The sequence below is a fragment of the Lissotriton helveticus genome, chromosome 3_1, assembly GCF_964261635.1.
Source record: "Lissotriton helveticus chromosome 3_1, aLisHel1.1, whole genome shotgun sequence".
NCBI lineage: Eukaryota > Metazoa > Chordata > Amphibia > Caudata > Salamandridae > Lissotriton > Lissotriton helveticus.
The window spans coordinates 1,051,726,699-1,051,747,571 of record NC_136061.1 but is presented as its reverse complement, the minus strand read 5'-3'; the positions used below and the strand labels follow the sequence as shown (position 1 = coordinate 1,051,747,571).

General features: G+C 48.5%; 1 protein-coding gene across 2 annotated transcripts in view; it reads left to right on the top strand.

The window, feature by feature from the left end:
• Positions 1 to 20,873, top strand: part of LOC144823263 (dehydrogenase/reductase SDR family member 9-like) — a 170,872-nt gene that overhangs the window by 117,424 nt on the left and 32,575 nt on the right. For both annotated transcript variants that reach the window (XM_078681617.1, XM_078681618.1), the window contains exon 4: positions 10,260 to 10,423. In XM_078681617.1, coding sequence (XP_078537743.1) covers positions 10,260 to 10,423 — 164 coding nt within the window. The remainder of the gene's footprint in view (positions 1 to 10,259; positions 10,424 to 20,873) is intronic.

Sequence of the window (20,873 nt, the reverse complement as noted above, 5' to 3'; positions counted from 1 at the left end):
CAAACGCTCGTGTGTGTGCGTTACCTTTTCAGCTACCCCAATGGCCTTTGCATGCGTCTTATTCTAAAAAACTGCACGCAATTGGCCTGAGGCGGGCGCATTGCTCCTCCCACGGGTTATTGGTGTCTATTACGTGCTTGGTGAGTGAGGGAAACTTAAAAAGGCATTTACTATATGGGATTTCCAAGGTTATGTACACGGTCTGGGTGAATATTGCACATGTTCATTCTGATATGAAGCCAGAAAGAAGCCGAAGTGCTGATTCACCCTGGTGGTTAAAACAGTTTCTTTTCATAACATTATCTTCCGGTTATGCAATCTTATCTTTGACCAATATATGTTCTTAATTGCTTTCCTCCAAAATTACTTCAATCAATCAATCAATCAGTCATTTGTAAAGCGCACTACATACCCGCGAGGGTCTCAAGGCACTGGAGGGGAGCGCTACTTATCGAACTACCAGGTCTTGAGTATCTTCCTGAAGGTCAGCAGGTCTTGGGTCTGTCGTAGGCTCAGAGGGAAGGTGTTCCATGTCTTGGAAGTGGTTGTTCTTCGGATGCGCGGGACAGTGGCGAGTGAGAGGTTGGCGGAGCGTAGCTGGCAGTTGGGGATGTAGAAGGAGAGACGTCTGTTGAGGTAGGCTGGGCCAGTGTTGTGGAGTGCCTTGTGTGCGTGGGTGAGGAGCTTGAAGGATATCCTCTTGTTGACGGGGAGCCAGTGCAGGTTTCTCAGGTGGGGGGTGATGTGGCCGTGGCGTGGTACATCGAGGATCAGTCGTGCAGAGGTGTTTTTGATGCGTTGTAGTCGTTTGATGAACTTGGTCGGGGCTCCCGCGTAGAGGGCGTTTCCGTAGTTGAGTCTGCTGCTGCTAAGGGCCTGGGTGACTGTCTTTCTTGTATCTGTCGGGATCCATCTGTAGATCTTGCGGAGCATGCGGAGGGTGTTGATGCAGGAGGAGGAGATGGCATTGACTTGCATGGTCATTGAGAGCGTTGAGTCGAGGATGATTCTCAGGTTGCGTGCGTGGTCGGTGGGTGTCGGGGCTGTCCCCAGTGCAATCGGCCACCAGGAGTCGTCCCAAGCTGAAGGGTTGGAGCCGAGGATGAGGACCTCCGTCTTGTCCGAGTTAAGCTTCTGACGGCTGATCTTCATCCAGTCGGCGATGGCCTTCATTCATTCATGGTGGTTGGCTTTGGCTGTGATGGGGTCCTTCGTGAGGGAGAGGATCAGTTGAGTGTCGTCGGCGTAGGAGATTATGTTGAGGTCGTGCTGTCTGGCTACGTGTGCGAGCAGGGCCATGTAAATGTTGAACAGCATTTGGCTGAGGGAGGATCCCTGGGGTACGCTGCAGATGATCTCGGAGGCTTTGGAACGGAATGGGAGGAGGCGGATGCTCTGGGTTCTGCCGGAGAGGAAGGAGGTGGTCCAATCCAGAGCCTTGTCTCGGATCCCTGTGGCATGGAGGCGTGCGCATAGTGTGCGGTGGCAGACGGTGTCGAAGGCGGCAGAGAGGTCTAGGAGGATGAGTGCTGCGTTCTCGCCGTTCTCCAGCAGGGTCCTGATGTCATCGGTGGCGGCGATGAGTGCAGTCTCAGTGCTGTGGTTGATGCGGAACCCTGACTGGGAAGGGTCCAGGATTCTGTTTTCTTCGAGGTATCGGGTTAGCTGTCTGTTGACGGTTTTCTCGATGATCTTGGCCGGGAAGGGGAGCAGAGAGATGAGCTCGTCATGAGCACCGGAGCACCGTGCCTCATGACGAGCTCAGCTCGTCATGAGCATGGTAGAGGTTAATGTCCTTGCTGGAGAGTGAGGGTGTTTTGTCTAGGACAGTTTTGATTTATCATTAAGTAGCAGAGGGTTAACGTGCTTGCTGCAAATACATGTAGATCGCAGAATTGTATTTTATGTAGATAGCTTAGTAGGTTACTGCTTTAGTTCTTACTTGTCCTTTATAAGTTACAGTCCCACCACAGCACAGTTAACTATTTAGGTCTAGCGCCTAGTGGTGCACTGCGCAGCAGTGCCCACGCAGCGCGAGTCATTTTGTAGGTGAAAAACGGGGAAATCAAGCTGACCTAGGAATCGCAAACGCTTGTGTGTGTGCGTTACCTTTTCAGCTACCCCAATGGCCTTTGCATGCGTCTTATTCTAAAAAACTGCACGCAATTGGCCTGAGGCGGGTGCATTGCTCCTCCCACGGGTTATAGGTGTCTATTACGCGCTTGGTCCGCGTAATAGACACCACTAGGCCATGGCTCGCAGTGGCGCGCTCACGCGCACCATTCGCTGGCTTTTTTTGTGTTGTTTTTCTAACTCCCAGCAGACACCGAGCCCTGCGAGGAGCCGCGCCAGACAGCAGAAAGAGGCGCAGCGGACCTGGGACTCCTCACCATTGCCAGGACAGCGGTGGCATCAGCAATGCTCCTCTTCCTCACGCTGGCAGGCCTCGAAGACCATCTAATGGCTGGAAGTTTCTTTCCCTCCCTCCCTCCACGAGAGTTGAAATTCTTTGAAGCAGAGAAGCCCCACGGACGCTTGCACCCATTGTGAGTACTTAATACAGTGATCCTGCAAGTAGTATCAGTGGCGAGGTGGCTTCTGTGCAGGCCCGCCGCGGCTGTGAACAAAAGTGCCTCTCAGGAGGGGATGTTACTATGCCTGACGCTTTACTATTCCAGTTGCACTGAGCCGCTGTGTAAAGTAAAATATTTAATGCGGTCCTGGAACATGTATATTTTATTTTCACAGCGTAAGTCAGCACAATATATCACTGAAATTCCGATATATTATTTGTTTTCTAATGCAAATGCAAGGGGAGAGGATGTGGTCCGTTGCCTAGACTGCCGACTTTGGTGCTGGAAACCAGGGTTCGAGCCTCGAGTTTGTACTATATAAGTATGCCAAAAAATAAATTCATTACCACAAATATTACTTTTCATGCCTTTTTCCAACGTAGACTGTAGTCACCAATTAGAGTGTTCAGAATCAAAAGAACATAAAATACATTAATAACCTGTCCAAAATATCGGACAAAACCAGCAAGTGAATAACAAAATCATGGCCTATCTATTCTTTTTAGATGGTTCACTTAGTTGAACCACATATTAATATTTCATACACACAAACACAACAGTGTGATGCTTTTTGTAGCTCTCACTGGGTACTTGCGATGACAAATTTTATTCTGTACTTTTTTTGAGAAATGTTCAGAAGAGAAAGAAAAATGCACACCTATCCATGGCCGTCCGCAGTGGGGGGCAAGAGGGGGCGCTTGCCCCCCCCCTGGATTCAGGCCCGGTTCTAGAGGATGGGCCCACATACCTGGGCCGATTTTCCTACCTGAAAGACTGCTACAGCGCCGAGTGTGACTCTCAGCAGGTCACAGAGTGAGGCCGGTCCATTGTCATGGGCAGAATGACAATGGGCCGGCAGAGGAGGCACATCATGGCCGCCCATCCCAGGCCTCAGGAGGTGAGCAGCACAATTAGCAAGTCTTAGGCAGGGGACGGGAGCTTTAGTCTCTCACAGCAGGCCACAACGATCAGATAAAAAGCTACGGGGCGCGGGTGGGGGCGTTTGAGGAGCGGGGTTAGTGCAAACATTCTCAGTTTAAAAACTGAAAGTGACAGTCCGGATGGAAATTAATACTTTATTATTAAATTCCATCCGTTTGTGCAATGGGGAGAATGCTGTATACAGCTAACAGTGAAAAAACTCTGCAAAAACACTAAGGACTGAAATAACTACATTTAAAGAACAATATGACAAAAAAAAAATAAAAAATGAAAATTCGAATTTGACAATGTTGTAGTGAAAAACTAAATTTCTCTTCCATGTTGTGGCCAAGGGAGACGTAAGAGCAGAGGAGAGATAAAGAGAGAGACAGAGCCAAAAAGAAAAATAAGAGACGTAGTGGGAAGTAGAGACAAACGGAGAGGGGGAAGGAAAGAGGGAGAAATGATTGACGAGAGAAGATAGGAAAAGAGGCGAGAGGGGGTGACATAATTATAGATAAACACAATGAGGGAAGGAGACGGAGGGAGACAGAGAGAGAAAGACAGAGGGAAGGGGGTGACAGAGGGAGGGAGACAGAGAGAGAGGGAAAGAGAGTGAGACAGAGAGAGAGGGAAAGAGAGTGAGACAGAGAGAGAGGGAAAGAGAGTGAGACAGAGAGAGAGTGAGACAGAGAGAGAGTGAGACAGACCGAGAGAGTGAGACAGACCGAGAGAGAGAGGGAGACCGAGAGAGAGTGGGAGACCGAGAGAGAGAGGGAGACCGAGAGAGAGGGAGACCGAGAGAGAGAGGGAGACCAAGAGAGAGAGGGAGACCGAGAGAGAGGGAGACTGAGAGAGAGGGAGACCGAGAGAGAGGGAGACCGAGGGAGGGAGACAGAGGGAGGGAGACAGAGGGAGGGAGACAGAAGGAGGGAGACAGAGGGAGGGAGACGGAGAAAGAGGGAGACCGAGGGAGGCAGACAGAGAGAGAGGGAGACAGAGAGAGAGGGAGACCGAGGGAGGGAGACAGAGAGAGAGGGAGACCGAGGGAGGGAAACAGAGAGAAAGGGAGACAGAGGGAGGGAGACAGAGAGAGAGGGAGACAGAGGGAGGGAGACAGAGACAGATAGAGACAGACAGAGACAGATGGAGGTAGAGACAGGGACAGGGGAAGACACGCAGAGACAGACAGAGACGGAGAAGGAGACAGAGGGAGGGAAACAGGTACAGATAGAGACAGACAGATAGAGGCAGAGACAAGGACAGACAGGTAAGGGCAGAGACTAAGACAGACAGAGAGACATAGAGGAAGACGGAGGGAGAGAGAGAGCGAGGGAACAGAGGGTGACAGAGGGAGACAGAGAGGGAGATAGAGGGAGGGAGAAAGACAGAGGGAGACAGAGAGAGGGTGACAAAGGGAGGAAGACAGAGGGAGGGAGACAGAGGGATGGAGACAGAGGGATGGAGACGGAGGGATGGAGACAGAGGGATGGAGACAGGGGGATGGAGACAGGCAGAGGGAGACAGACAGAGGGAGACAGACAGAGGGCAACATACAGAGGGCAACAGAAAGAGGGAGACAATCAGAGGGAGACAATCAGAGGGAGGGAGACAAAGGGAGGGAGACAAAGGGAGGGAGGCAAGGGGAGGGAGACAAAGGGAGGGAGACAAAGGGAGGGAGACAAAGGGAGGGAGACAAATGGAGGAAGACAAATGGAGGGAGACAAAGGGAGGGAGACAAAGGGAGGGAGACAAAGGAAGGGAGACAAAGGGAGGGAGACAAAGGGAGGGAGACAAAGGGAGACAGAGAGAGAGAGGGAGACAGAGAGAGAGAGGGAGACAGAGAGAGAGAGGGAGACAGAGAGAGGGATACAGAGGGAGGGAGGGAGACAGATAGACAAAAGGCGACAGACAGAGGGCGACAGACAGAGGGAGGAGGGCGACAGAGGGAGGTAGACAGGCAGAGGGAGAGAGACAGACAGAGGGAGAGAGAGGGAGGGAGACAGGGAGAGAGCGAGATAGACAGACAGAGTGAGTGAGACAGAGGGAGACAGAGAGAGGGAAAGGGAGGGGGAGAGAGAGAGAGAGAGAGAGGGAGGGAGACAGTGAGGCAGAGAGGGAGACAGGGGGAGAGAGAGGGAGACAGAGGGAGGGTGACAGACAGAGGGCGACAGACAGAGGGCGACAGACAGAGGGCGACAGACAGAGGGAGACAGACAGAGGGAGACAGACAGAGGGAGGGGAGCGACAGAGGGAGGTAGACAGAAAGAGGGAGAGAGACAGACAGAGGGAGGGAGACAGAGGGAGGAAGACAGAGGGAGAGAGGGAGGGAGACAGGGAGAGGGAGGGAGACAGAGAAAGAGCGAGGGAGAGAGAGATAGACAGAGTGAGTGAGACAGAGGGAGACAGGGAGAGGGACGGAGACAGAGAGATAGAGAGAGGGAGGGAGACAAAGAGAGAGGGAGGGAGACAGAGAGAGAGGGAGGGACACAGAGAGAGAGGGAGGGACACAGAGAGACAGACAGACAGAGAGAGAGAGAGAGAGAGAGAGAGAGAGAGAGAGAGAGAGAGAGAAAGAAAGATGTGTTAATGCCGGGTCTGGTGGTTACGTGGACGAAGGCGTCCGCTGCAGGGACCTGTGTTCAACCTCATGGTCATAGTTGTTTTTGTTGCTCTAGCCTCTCCCCCCGCCCCCACTGCCCCTGCCCCCACCGGTGCGGCCCTCGGCCACAAACCACACTTTAAATTTGGCCCCCGAGAGAAAGTTTGTGAGTACCCATGCTCTAGAACCGCATCAACCAGATTTAGAATGTTTTGGTTTTTTCCTGTCATTTTTAGTTTTTCCCTCTGTTTTTTTGTAGTTGCAGGTCGTCTGCTGTGGCGCCTCACAAGATTTTTCTCTTCCCCCTATGGATTTTCTTGTTTATTTAAGCTCTTTGTCTTATTAGATTTTTTTTTATGTATTTAATACTTGTGCTCAATCATGTCGGAGGATGGTGATGAAGTTAAAATGTTGCCCCCCCCCCCCTGGAAACATTTCTGCGGATGCCCATGCACCTATCCCCTCAGAAAGAGAGCATTCTTGGAAACCCGACCTCTGAGAGCAAAGTACACTTTAACCCCTTCGCTGCGGGGCATTTTCACCTGCTGTGCGGGGGGAGGGGGGCCGCGCGCGGCGCCGCTGTGCTTGTGACGAGCTCGAATCGGCGGCTCCCCAGGGGAGACTTCACAGCTGCTCCCTAAGTGGTTAATTAGCTGGGAATGGGCGGCTGCGCCCTGCTCCTGCCGCAGGCCCGAATGTTTGCCCTACGCGCCTTACCTGCTCCGTTTACTTTACAGCCCGAAAGGTAATCCCTGGGGGTCATCTAGACAGGGGTGTTTGAAGTCAGTACAAGAAAATCTCTGCCATATTTTCATTTTTAAAATATTTTAGCAATTATAGTATTTTTACCCTTGCCTCGTGCGTTCTATTTAGATTGCCATATTTTTACCTGGTTGTAAGAAGCAATGAATTGGTTGTGAGCATTTGTAAAGTGACACCCTCACGCTGTGAGTGCTGTTTTCGTTAGCTGGAAGCCCTGTTGTTAAGTATTGTTCGTAGAGGTTAGGTTCCAGGAATATTTTGACACCTCTGCAAAGTACTCTTCTTGCCCACAGAGTAGGAGCAGGTGAAACCAGTTGGTCACAGTAGTAGGTTTAGACTTTATATTACAGTGCAGGAACGATATGTTTTAAGTTTTTCCCACTAAAAGTGTTGTATGCCCAGGTATTGAGCATTGACCATCAGCTTAACGCTGTTTTAAGTCATTGCTTTTTCTTTCACTTTTATCTCCACTTGTTATCTGGAGTTTCCACCACGGTAGAACTTAGAACGACTAAAACCAGGCACACTTCTGCGAAGATGAGGGTGTAAAATCTCAGACATGCTTTTTCAGCCACAACATTTACTTGTAAACTGGAAATATAACACACTAAGTCTATGGTCAAAAAGCTTAAACCCTGTCCAGTCTCCCTCTAAGATGTCTACTTGTTGAATTTAGTCTCTGCCAAAGTAAAACAAGCATTTTTTTCTGTCTTTTGTTACTCATCAGCCTCACTTTTTCGTCTTACCAACTTTTCTTTTCACCCAACTCGCCACCATATCTACCTACCCTCTCCTTCCTGACATTATTGACTCCATATCATTCTTTTCTCTCACGCTCTTTACTTTCTCTTCCTCCTCCTTGTTATTCTCCTTCATCCCATCCATGTTTTTCCCCCTGTCAACTCGGTGTCCTTGTTCTCTCATGCCATCTCTTGTGTCTTTTCTCTTTTTCATCCTACCTCAGCATCCCCTCGCTGTTCTATCCCCTTACTCCCCGCCTTTCGGTTGTCCATCTCACCTGTTTTTGTCTCTCATTTTCCCTTCTGTCATTTTATTCCCACTTATTTTTATTTGGCCGCTGCCATTGACCGAAGTATCCGACCTGTCCTTTTAGGCTCTTCCAGCTCTCTCTCAGTTCTTTGTAACCTCTCTTACTTCCTTCCATATTTAATTACTCTCTCTGCCCCTCTTCTTGTCCATATGTATCCCCCCTCATTTGCATCTTGCCTTTCCCTGTCCTCTGTTTTGCCTTTTCCCCTCTTTCACCTCATACCTTCTTCATCCACTCCAGCCTTCTCTTTGTATTTCTAGACTCCCAGTCTTTCAATTTTATCTAATTTAAAATAGTATTTTTTTTTTTAAATCCTGTGTCATTCATGAACATAGGATTCAGATAATCAGGTTACTGGTTACTACGGAAGAGATATTGTACTGTTGGCTATCTTTACAATACTGATGCATTTTGCTGGTGTTAGGGTGCTGGAAATATGTGTGGTAGGTGTCTCCTTATCCCCTTTGCCATGGGTAAATTATACCTCCACACTGTTAGTGTCTCTTGCTATTCACTTCACAAACAATTGCTTAGGGAGCCATGGTTTACAATGGAGTCTAAAGCAGGTGTCCCAATAAACCCTGGTTTAATCAGGACCACGAGGAAAGTGTTTTTGTCAAGTGCTCTTGGAGGCTACATTGTGCACCCTTTTCCCAATATCTCATATAGTTTTGGACTGCCGTTTTTCGAAAGGTTTTGGGCCCGTGTAATCCAACAATTTCTTGTTTAAGGAATCTTTTTTGGTCCCACTTCCAGCAGCCGCGTCGCGTGCAGGCAAGAGCGGTGGGGCCGGGTAAGGGGGGATTTCGATGGACGATGAGGGAAAATTAATTAGTTATTTAATTTTCCCTCATTGTTTCCAGCCGAAAACCCCCACAACTCCCAGCCCCACTGCTCTTACCACAGCTGACTTCCAGCAATTGTTGTGAATGATGGCAGGTGCTGAAAGAAGTGTGTACAGGTAACCAATGAGAAACGTTTTTGAAGGAGCTTGGCCAGTTGACAGCACATGTGGTACAAACCCTGTGCAAGTAATGGACATTCGTGTCAAGATTGCCCATGCTGCATAAGCGTCAAACCTGTTGTATTTGCCAAGGTTTGCTTTTGAACTTGGGAGGATTGTCACAAAAGCATCAGAAAAATAGGAGCTACAGAAAAAAATGCATTGACAAAGCAAATAGATCTGAAAGGTTGGGTGGAGCCAGCATCCTTATGGTGACTAACTTTTAGATAACCACTTGGGTCAAGCTTGTGTTGGCCTGGGTTAAGCTGAACTACAGCAAATCTTCGCCAGGACAAACCTCCTTCCAAAGGGTCACACAAGTCTCATGTCTGTAGGTGCAGATGCTCACATCACTGAAAGGCCGCTTCCGCTGTGTCTCACATGGTCATGTGTTGGCCTGCTGTTTTGAGTACAAGAGCTCTCAGTTGGCTGACTATTGCATATCAAGAATCTTTCGCAGCACCTTGCCTAGCTAGCTGCTTGTAACATAATGCTCTCAATTTTAGCGTGCATATGTTATTCAGGTAGTTCTTCCATATGTGCTCTTCCGATTGTCTCCTGCAGTAGTGTAATTGCATATATGTCAAATTATCACTCCACTTCAAACAATACATATAATTAAAACACAGTGTAATTTACAATGCCAGAAGTTCCAACTTTTAATAATGCGAGACCTATTGCATTGCAAATGCTTGTTATCTTTTCCCCCAATCTTTTATTACCCTAATGTTACTAAAAAGGCGTTAATTTGGGTACAATAAATACTTATAAGTAAAGTCAACCCCAACTACAGTGTTAAATTCTACATGAAGGAATCTAACTTATGAGGGCAGAATCTGATCTTTCAAATTCTGTAAATCAGCAGTAGGACCTGGCTCTAATACAGTCCTTTTGTATGCACCTAATTTAACTTAGATGCACAAACAGGTTTGTGAATCAGTTTCTGTGAGTTTGTTTTTTCAGTGTCAGAATAGCTCTTATCAACCGGGCAATTACAGTAAATATTGCGCATTGGTACTATGAACATCACCGCTTACTGAGCATTTTACAGCAATTATGTTTTTTATTTACATTCGTTGTTTAAAAGCACTCTGTGTCTGTTCTATCAATGTGTGCAGCTGTACGACTCTGTATATTTGTGTCTTTTATGAACATTGTGATCTTGCATTTCTGTGTCAATAAGTTTAAATTTTTTAAATAATTTATTAGTGTAATGTCCTGTCACTTTCTTCATATCATTTTGCACGGACAGCCTTTCCAAGAAAGCATTTTATTAAAATATAAATACAGTGGATTGAATATGCACAATACAGGTCGAGTTGCAGTAATTATATGTTTCTCTTTCAGGCGGGACATGAAAGCTTTTGGTGTAAAAGTGTCTATAATTGAGCCTGGACTATTCCAAACAGGACTAGCTGACCCCGAGAGAGTTCTAAGAGAGAAAATGGAAATTTTTCAGCAGCTTCCACCTACAGTTAAATATCAGTATGGAAATGACTTTGTACGAAAAGGTGGGTGAAGAATGTGGGTACCCCTTACCTGAGCAAAAGCAAACCGCTGAGTACTTCTACATGTATTGATTTGAAATCCTTTGCTGCTAGGGCCCTCCTTAAACAGTCCCTGTTAAGTTCTGGGGATGGGCCTTTAGGGGAGAGAAGGTTATGGAGCCCCTTGGAGGAACATGGCTGCCACCCCTCCATGGTTACAGTGGTGCCTAGTAGGTGCTGGATTATTCTTCCCCTTACAGCCCTGTCCTTCTGCATCTGTGAAGAGAACATAGCCAATGCAGTTATGGTGTTTCCTCAGACAAAATAATTTGACAACTGTTTCTAGTCTAGGAAACCCAAAACTAGATATTGCCAACCCTAATTTCTCAACCCCTCACCATCGGTGTCACATGCAGAATGTACCAATGTTGGAAACTAACATCTTTTCCATGGTATACTCCCAAATCTTTGCCTTGACTGTTTTGCTGGCTGTGAGGTTTACCCCTACTAACCAATGGAAAAAAGATTGTGCTCTTACTTTCAACATTACGAAATTGGCATATACCTGATTGTCATATTTAACTTACCTATAAGTCTCTCGTATACGGGACAGAAATATGTACCCAGGACCTATAAATTAAATGTCAAAAGTGGACTGCGGCACCCATTATGCCATTCACCAGAGTGACAGTGTAAACTAAGTATGGGCGAAATTTGCGAATTCGCGGTCCGTGAATTCGTGCGAAATTGCAAAAAAAGTCAGCGAGTTCGCGAATTTTCCCGCGAAATCGCGGAATTTTGTGCCATTTGCACAAATATGTGACCATGTGTGCCTGTAACTTTGCCAGCGCGCCAAGGTCCCTTGAGTGAGCTGGCCATTATAGTGGGGACAGGCGGGAAGACGTTTCATACCACTAGTGTGTGGTGGATGGGGCCAAACGGGCGGGGCTTCTATGCGAGTTCACATGCATCTTGTTTATAAAGGGTCAGAGACCGAGCAGAGCAGCAGATGAGGAGAAAGCAGCCTCCTCGTTACAGGAGCTACACGGGGATGGCGCTCGGGAAACTCATGGATACAAAAATACGTTTGGCACAGGACCCCAGAATCCTTCAGATGTCCAAGATAGCTCTGCTGCGCGTGTTGGTACAAAGCCATTCTGATCCTGCTCAGTGGGTTCAGGCGCATGCAGCTGCTGCTGGACAATGTCCCATCTCATACTAAACTGCCCCGTATAGGTATATGCTGGCGCTGGGCAGTAGGGTGCGCTGGCATGCGGGTGCTACAAGCCTGGTACATGCGTATACCGGTGCCAGGGGGGACACGTGTTTATTTGTGCTGTGTAGCAAGTTATGACTTTACATTTTGACTGCACCAGATGGTGGTACCACCTACACGGATCAGGAGCATCCAGGCACCAGACTTCATGGTGCAAGAGCATAATGGTACTGTACGGTACGGGTATATATGTACTGGGGGCAGGGGGACACTTAGTACAATGTGTGCTCACACTCAGAGGGCTCCCAGGCAATTGAGCACAAATGATTTTCACACTGAGAGGGCTCCGGGGCAGTTCAGCAGCACGGGGGCTCACACCCACTGGGCCCCGGGGCAGTTCAGTAGCACGTGGGCTCACAACCCCTGGGCAGCTCAGCAGCGCAGGGGCTCACACCCACAGAGCTCCCGGGCAGTTTAGCAGCGCCACCCTCTGGTTCATCACTGCCACCCTCTGGTTCATCACTGCCACCCTCTGGTTCACCACTGCCACCCTCTGGTTCATCACTGCCACCCTCTGGTTCACCACTGTCACCCTCTGGTTCATCACTGTCACCCTCTGGTTCATCACTGCCACCCTCTGGTTCATCACTGCACCCTCTGGTTCACCACTGCCACCCTCTGTTTCATCACTGTCACGATCTGGTTCATCACTGCTACCCTCTGGTTCACCACTGCCACCCTCTGGTTCATCACTGCCACCCTCTTGTGTATCACTGTCACCCTCTGGTTCATCACTGCCACCCTCTGGCTCATCACTGCCACCCTCTGGTTCATCACTGCCACCCTCTGGTTCACCACTGTCACCCTCTGGTTCACCACTGTCACCCTCTGGTTCATCACTGTCACCCTCTGGTTCATCACTGCCACCCTCTGGTTCATCACAGCACCCTCTGGTTCACCACTGCGACCCTCTGGTTCATCACTGACACCCTCTGGTTCATCACTGCCACCCTCTGGTTCATCACAGCACCCTCTGGTTCATCACTGCCACCCTCTGGTTCATCACTGCCACACTCTGGTTCATCACTGCCACCCTCTGGTTCATTACTTCCACCCTCTGGTTCGCCACTGCCACCCTCTGGATCATCACTGCCACCCTCTGGTTCATCACTGCCTCCCTCTGGATTGCCACTGCCACCCTCTGGATCATCACTGTCACCCTCTGGTTCATCACTGCCACCCTCTGGTTCATCACAGCACCCTCTGGTTCACCAGTGCCACCCTCTGGTTCACCAGTGCCACCCTCTGGTTCATCACTGCCACCCTCTGGTTCACGACTGCCACCCTCTGGATCATCACTGCCACCCTCTGGATCATCACTGCCACCCTCTGGTTCACCACTGTCACCCTCTGGTTCACCACTGTCACCCTCTGGTTCATCACTGTCACCCTCTGGTTCATCACTGCCACCCTCTGGTTCATCACAGCACCCTCTGGTTCACCACTGCGACCCTCTGGTTCATCACTGACACCCTCTGGTTCATCACTGCCACCCTCTGGTTCATCACAGCACCCTCTGGTTCATCACTGCCACCCTCTGGTTCATCACTGCCACACTCTGGTTCATCACTGCCACCCTCTGGTTCATTACTTCCACCCTCTGGTTCGCCACTGCCACCCTCTGGATCATCACTGCCACCCTCTGGTTCATCACTGCCTCCCTCTGGATTGCCACTGCCACCCTCTGGATCATCACTGTCACCCTCTGGTTCATCACTGCCACCCTCTGGTTCATCACAGCACCCTCTGGTTCACCAGTGCCACCCTCTGGTTCACCAGTGCCACCCTCTGGTTCATCACTGCCACCCTCTGGTTCACGACTGCCACCCTCTGGATCATCACTGCCACCCTCTGGATCATCACTGCCACCCTCTGGTTCATCACTACCACCCTCTGGTTTGCCACTGCCACCCTCTGGATCATCACCTGTCACCCTCTGGTTCATCACTGCCACCCTCTGGTTCATCACAGCACCCTCTGGTTCACCAGTGCCACCCTCTGGTTCACCAGTGCCACCCTCTGGTTCATCACTGCCACCCTCTGGTTCATCACTGGCACCCTCTGGTTCACGACTGCCACCCTCTGGTTCATCACTGCCATCCTCTGGTTCATCTCAGCACCCTCTGGTTCACCACTGCCACCCTATAGTTAATCACTGCCACCCTCTAGTTCATCACAGCTCCTTCTGGATCATCACTGTCACCCTCTGGCTCATCACTGCCACCCTCTGGTTCACCACTGCCACCCTCTGGTTCATCATTGCCACCCTCTGGTTCACCACTGCCACCCTCTGGTTCACCACTGCCACCCTCCGGTTCATCACAGCACCCTCTGGTTCATCACTGCCACCCCCTGGTTCACCACTGACACCCTCTGGTTCACCACTGTCACCCTCTGGTTCATCACTGCCACCCTCTTGTTCATCACTGCCACCCCCTGGTTCACCACTGCCACCCTCTTGTTCACCCCTGCCACCCCCTGGTTCATCACTGCCACCCTCTGGTTCATCACTGCCACCCTCTGGTTCACCACTGCCACCCTCAGGTTCATCACTGCCACCCTCTGGTTCACCACTGCCACCCTCTGGTTCACCAATGCCACCCTCCGGTTCATCACTGTCACCCTCTGGTTCATCACTGCCACCCTCTGGTTCATCACAGCACCCATCTGGTTCACCACTGCCACCCTCTGGTTAATCACTTCCACCCTCTGGTTCATCACTGCCACCCTCTGGTTCACCACTGCCACCCTCTGGTTCATCACTGCCACCCTCTGGTTCACCACTGCCACCCTCTGGTTCATCACTGTCACCCTCTGGTTCATCACTGCCACCCTCTGGTTCACCATTGCCACCCTCCGGTTCATCACTGCCACCCTCTGGTTCATCACTGCCACCCTCTGGTTCATCACTGCCGCCCTCTGGTTCATCACAGCACCCTCTGGTTCACCACTGCCACCCTCTGGTTCATCACTGCCACCCTCTGGATCATCACTGCCACCATCTGGTTCATCACTGCCACCCTTTGGTTTGCCACTGCCACCCTCTGGATTATCACTGTCACCCTCTGGATCATCACTGCCACCCTCTGGTTCATCACAGCACCCTCTGGTTCACCAGTGCCACCCTCTAGTTCACCAGTGCCACCCTCTGGTTCATCACTGCCACCCTGTGGTAAATAAATAAATAATACCCTATTTTTGAATGAATAAATGAATAACAGATAGCTCAATAAATAAGAGTCAAGATTCGAGGTAGTAGGAGTTTTGCAGGTTTAATACAGCATAAGGACAGGAACAGGACGACCTGCACGGGAATAGGATGGCAGCTGCCGGGGACAGGATCGGGAATGACGGCGTCAGGATAACTTTTTAATAACAGTACATGAGCATATATACATAACGCAAACACATAGCATTACATTGCAATAGGCGTAGCGGTGGGTGGAGCAAAAGGCGTGACGCGTAGCAGTCGCGAAAGATAAGGGTGAAAAGAGGTGTAACAGGGCGTATACATAGACATGTGATGCAAACGTAACAGAATATGTCATGAATGGGGCGGAAACCATGGAGGGGACTACCTGAGGAGCCGGGACCTCTAACCTGATGGTGCGCGCAAACTAACAATGACGTATCACTAGGAGAAGCTGGGGGCTATGAACTCTGTGCTAGGAGCAGAGACTGAAGTCTGGAGAGTCAGGGCGACATGTACCTAAGCAGTATCTAGTATCTGATGTTTAGAGAACATGTTGATATAAACTAGAAGTCAGGAGGGGAAAGGCTAACTTGATTCTAAGAATGGACCATGCATTATTCTACATGTAGTGCGTGATGAAGAATATTAAATGACCATTAATACAGTATTTCTCTAACGTGGGGCCGTAAAGGCTAGACCATGACGGAAACTATTGATGCAGTTCAGTAGCTTTAGGAATGCAGGGAAGGAGGGCTGAACTGATAACTGGAATCATAACATATTCTTGGCAGACTCAGAGGCAGGGCCAAGCTGAACCGGGCACTGCGAGGCAGGAAGTAAGTGAAGGGTCGAGGATACAGGTGGGGGCCGTGTCGCTCCTCAGCGAGGGCTTCAGGAGACAGGAGCTGAATCTGGTGTCCAGGCCCTTTTGAGGCCTAGAAACGGGGATTTTATAATGGAATAACGTGCTCACTGAGAAACGTGGCAGCGTAGCTTTACATAGGCCTGATATTCGTAGTATTCACGAGAACTGGAAACTGGCATACTAGAGATGGACACAACTGTAATTGCGTCTTGAATCGAACATGGGGAATACATATGCATATTTAATCATGCACACATAACATATGATGGATGACACGTAGGGACACAGAACATGGCAAAATTTACTTTTCCACATTCCCTCCTTGTCACTACGTTTCCTTCAGGAAACATCAATATTCATGATACCATCTATCATTTCATACAGTATCATTTGCTCGTCTCGAATTCTTTTGGAACGGGATTTAGAACGGGGCTTGGGACTAGGAATACAAGAGGTAGCACAAATGCCGCAAATCGCAGGGCCACATTGTATACAGAGGCAGCAGCTGAATATGATCGCTACTGCAATACCTAGAAAGGACAAGACTTTCCATCCCCAGGCGGAAATTATATTCCAGAACCAACCGGACCATGTCCAGGTGCCTGGATCTTGGTGTAACAGATGGGCAATTTTATGAAGTCTGGTTATAGCTGAATAAACAGACGGCGCGTTATTTGGAATGAAAATGCAGCAACTAGATCCGATGACTCTACAGGCCCCGCCCCTATCGGCCAATATGACGTCAAGGACGAGACGATTCTGTAAAACGACAAATCTCATAGCAGATTGCTCTTCGGTTAAGTTACCTAGAGCAGAGGCAGTCTCATTGACTACAGCTTCAAGGGTTCTGGTTAACCTGCGGATTAGTTTACTATTCTGGATAGGTCCTATAAAGAAAAAGAAACCTCTGTTGAAATCTGTATACTGTTCTAGGGCAGTTTCAGTATAATCGACAATTGGGGACTCCCTTCTATGTCTAATGTGTACTAGATGTGTGTTTCTATGATAATCAGATGGGGCTAGGAAAACTGGTGGCAGTAGGAAGGCAATGTAACAGGTTCCCTCCCAATCGAGGGGCAGACGAACATATGCAGTTTGACCACAAATAAAATAAGAATGACGTGAAGCTTTGAAAATAGATTTCCCACTGTCACTATACTTGACAATAGTAGTACAATCACTATGTCCTACATGTACGGAACCATTATTTCGGACACATAATTCGCCTTTGACTGGTAGTACTGAAATTGCAGGTAAATCTGGAGTGGAATCAGACTGAACATTCAGGACCATGAAATTCGAAGAATAATTACCTAAATTGTAAACTTCATTTTCTAGATCTAACCCGATTCTGTGGGGGAGACCTTGCTTGTCTGGAAAACATGTACTGTTAAGAAAAGACATATCTGTTGAGGATGACGTTAACGTGGACCATGCTCCACACGAACCATTATGTGAAAATGGATAAGGAAAGAGTGGCAGAACTCCCTTTGGTGTCTGGAAAGGGGGGAGTCGACCACACACCCAACAATTAGTGGCATTGCTGGTCTGGTGTGAATAATGTAACATGCGGATAAAAGAATTATTTCGCATAGCGAGGCGGTAAGAGAGTTCATGAGGAGGCAGATCACTAAACGTGTGTTCTACTGTAGCATTAGCAGACTTATTTACATGAAGAACTGGGAAACACAGGTAAAATGCATAACTGGTGCAGGAAATCATAATGCTGAGAAATAATATGAAACATAGAAAAATGATACATCGGATTGAGTTTTGACTAACTCTCTCACTATGGGGGTCTATTTTATACATGTCAGAAACAGTCTAACCGTTTCACCTAGGGGAGGACTTAGACAATCAAACTGGCTGACTTATTTTACTAGACCTTAACTTGAGTTTATACTCCTGTTGCGGAGTTTTCTCTAACAGGGGAGGGTTTGTAGCAATGTCTTTTGCGGGACAGTCCTTGAGAACAATATTTTGGCAATCCTTCAAATCCTGGGAAATGTTCTTTGAGACGGGTTTCAGTCCATAAAACTTCTTTACATGCGAAAGGTGCACCCAGCCTTTGCGACCTTCCAACTTCACGGCTGTACGGGTGGCGAGGAGGACCTGTCGGGGCTCCTTCCAACGAGGCTCCAGCGGACTTGAGCGGTCAAAATTCCGGACAAGGACCATGGATCCTGGAACGATTTCATGCGGTGCCACCTCGGTATTGTCTGGAAATGCGGCGGCAACCTGTGAACGACAAGAGTTGAGGGCAGACATCAAGGAAGCTAGGTAATCTGTCAGCATATTACTTGAAACATCGGTAATACTTCGGGGTCTAGGAGTACCCCACATGTTAGGGGGGCGGCCGAATACGACCTCGTACGGGGACAGACCTGATCTGGAATGTGCGACCATGCGCATATAGAACAGGGCAACTGGCAGAGCTACTAGCCAGTCCACACCTTTCTCTTTACACACTTTAGCGATGCGGATTTTCAGGGTCTGGTTATGTCTCTCTACGAGACCGGCTGCTTCAGGATGGCGTACACAATGGAACTTCCACTGGTATCCTAACAAGAGGGAAACATGCTTCATTAACTCTGATGAGAATGGCTGGCCGTTATCAGAATATACGACTCTAGGGAGTCCATAACGGGGGAAGAACTCACGAACCAACTGCTTGGCAGTGGTCGCGGCTGTGTAATCTGGGACTGGATATGCTTCTGTCCACCTGGACAAAGCGCATACAACTACAAGGACATACTTGAAACCTCGACATCGCTCCATCTGAATATAATCCATCTGGAGGACTTCAAAAGGGTGGTCAGGAGGCTGGAATCCCCCTTGTTCCACCGGGACACTTTTACCTGGATTAAACTGACAACATATCATACAGGTACGGACTTTCTGCTTGGCTGCAGCTCGTAAATGCTTGTTGAACCAGATGTTCTGGATACTGTCTAACATAGCTTTTTCTCCTAAATGTGCTGGACTATGTGCGGTATTGATAATGACTTGAACCATAGAGTCGGGGAGAAACCATGTGGCTCTACCCTTCGTTAACCATCTTTGATCTGTCTGGACCCCTCCTTGTTCGGACCATTTCTTGATTTCATCGGGAGTAGCGTGTAACTGGATATCTATGACATCTTGAGTAGGGTCCTTAACTGTCATGCATGTAGTCGGATCTGGAGTGTGTGTCATGTTGACTGGAATGTCTGGAGTCTGTGCTGTAAGCTTGGCTGTGCGATCTGCTAGATCGTTACCCTGGGAAATAATGTCAGTAACTTTCGTATGTGCTTTGCACTTCATGATAGCAATGGATGTCGGTAAATGTATGGCATCTAACAGAGCTTGAATAAGGAGACCATGCTGAATCTTGGTTCCACGAGAAGTCATGAAACCTCTCTCCTGCCAGAGCACTCCAAAGTCGTGTACAACTCCGAATGCGTAGCGTGAATCTGTGTAAACATTAACTTTCCGGTTCTTAGCGTGTATGCAGGCTTGTGTCAGAGCAACTAGCTCTGCTGCTTGAGCGGACAGGGTGTCAATACGGTGTGTTTCAATAACCTCGGTGTCGGTAGTCACTGCATACGCGGCGACTAGTTCTCCTGTACTTGTTCTCATGCATGAACCATCCACATAAAGTGTCAGGTCGGGATTTGGTAACGGAATATCTGTCAGATCTTGTCTTGGCTTTGTCGTAATGTTAACTACTTCCACACAGTCGTGTGTGTCAGAATTTGAATTAACTGATGGTAACAGTGTAGCAGGATTTAAAACGTTGCAGCGTCTGATTTCTATGTGTGGCTGGAACAGTGTCAATTCATAACCTGTTAAACGTGCAATTGTCAAGTGCTGAGTTTGTGTTCGGTTTAAAAGAACTTCCACGGAATGTGGAACTTGTACTGTCAAGGTATGTCCTAAGACTATGGAATCACTTTGTCTGATAGCTAGGGCTGTGGCTGCAACTGACTTGAGGCACGCAGGCAGAGCCTGGGCTACAGGATCTAATGTGCTCGAAAAATAAGCACATGGCTTGTATTGTCCTGCTTGATCTTGTGTAAGAACAGATAATGCTGTACCTTCACGTTCAGTGACGAAAAGTGTAAAAGACTTACTGTAGTTTGGTGTAGCTAGAACTGGAGCTTGACATAGGGCTTTCTTTAACTCATTGAAACTGAGTGTATGTTCAGATGTCCAAGGGAGGACAGTCGATACGGCTGCCTCCTGTGTCGTTAATTGTATCAGTGGTTTGGCTAGGAATGCATACTGAGGAATCCATTGTCTACAATAAGAAGTAAGGCCGATAAAAGCACGTACCTCCTTCTGGGTCTTGGGCTGAGGAAGACTCGCTATTAACTGGATACGGTCTGGTGTCAACTGCCTACCCCTCTTGGACAGTAAGTGTCCTAAGTAGACCACTTGCTGGACACAGAATTGAAGCTTAGAAGGGGACACCTTGTGCCCCATCTCGGCTAGGAAATACAAGACTGTAAGGGATGCTCGCTCGCAAGCACGTTCAGAACGGGCAGTGATCAGTAGATCATCGACATACTGGAGCAGGGCAGTGTCAGTTGGCATGTGAATGTTGTCTAGTTGTCTCTTGAGTGCTTGACTGTAAATACTAGGACTTTCTGTGAAACCTTGAGGAGCTCGTGTGAACATATAGCTCCTTCCATTTAAACAGAATCCGAAAAGAAACTGGCTGTCTGGATGAATAGGAACACTGAAAAACGCGTTCTTGAGGTCTATGACAGTGAAAAATGAAGCTTCGGAATCAATGGCTGTTAATAGGGAAGAGATATCTGGGACAACTGGATACTGGGGAATGATACATTTATTAAGTTCTCGTAGGTCAATCACTAATCGATATACTGGGGGTGCATTTGGATCAGTACGTTTCATGACTGGAATGATCGGAGAATTGCATACATTGGAGTCAGTTTCTACAACTACTCCTTGAGCGATGAGCTCGTCAATAATTTTGGATAAGGCTGCTACAGCCTCAGGTGGCAATCTGTACTGTCTGATTCGTGGTAACACCACACCTGGCTTGAGAGTCACACGATGGGGTGTGATTTGCATGTAACCTACATCAGTTGGACCTTGCGCCCATAGATGCTGCGGAACATTAGACAATCTGGGA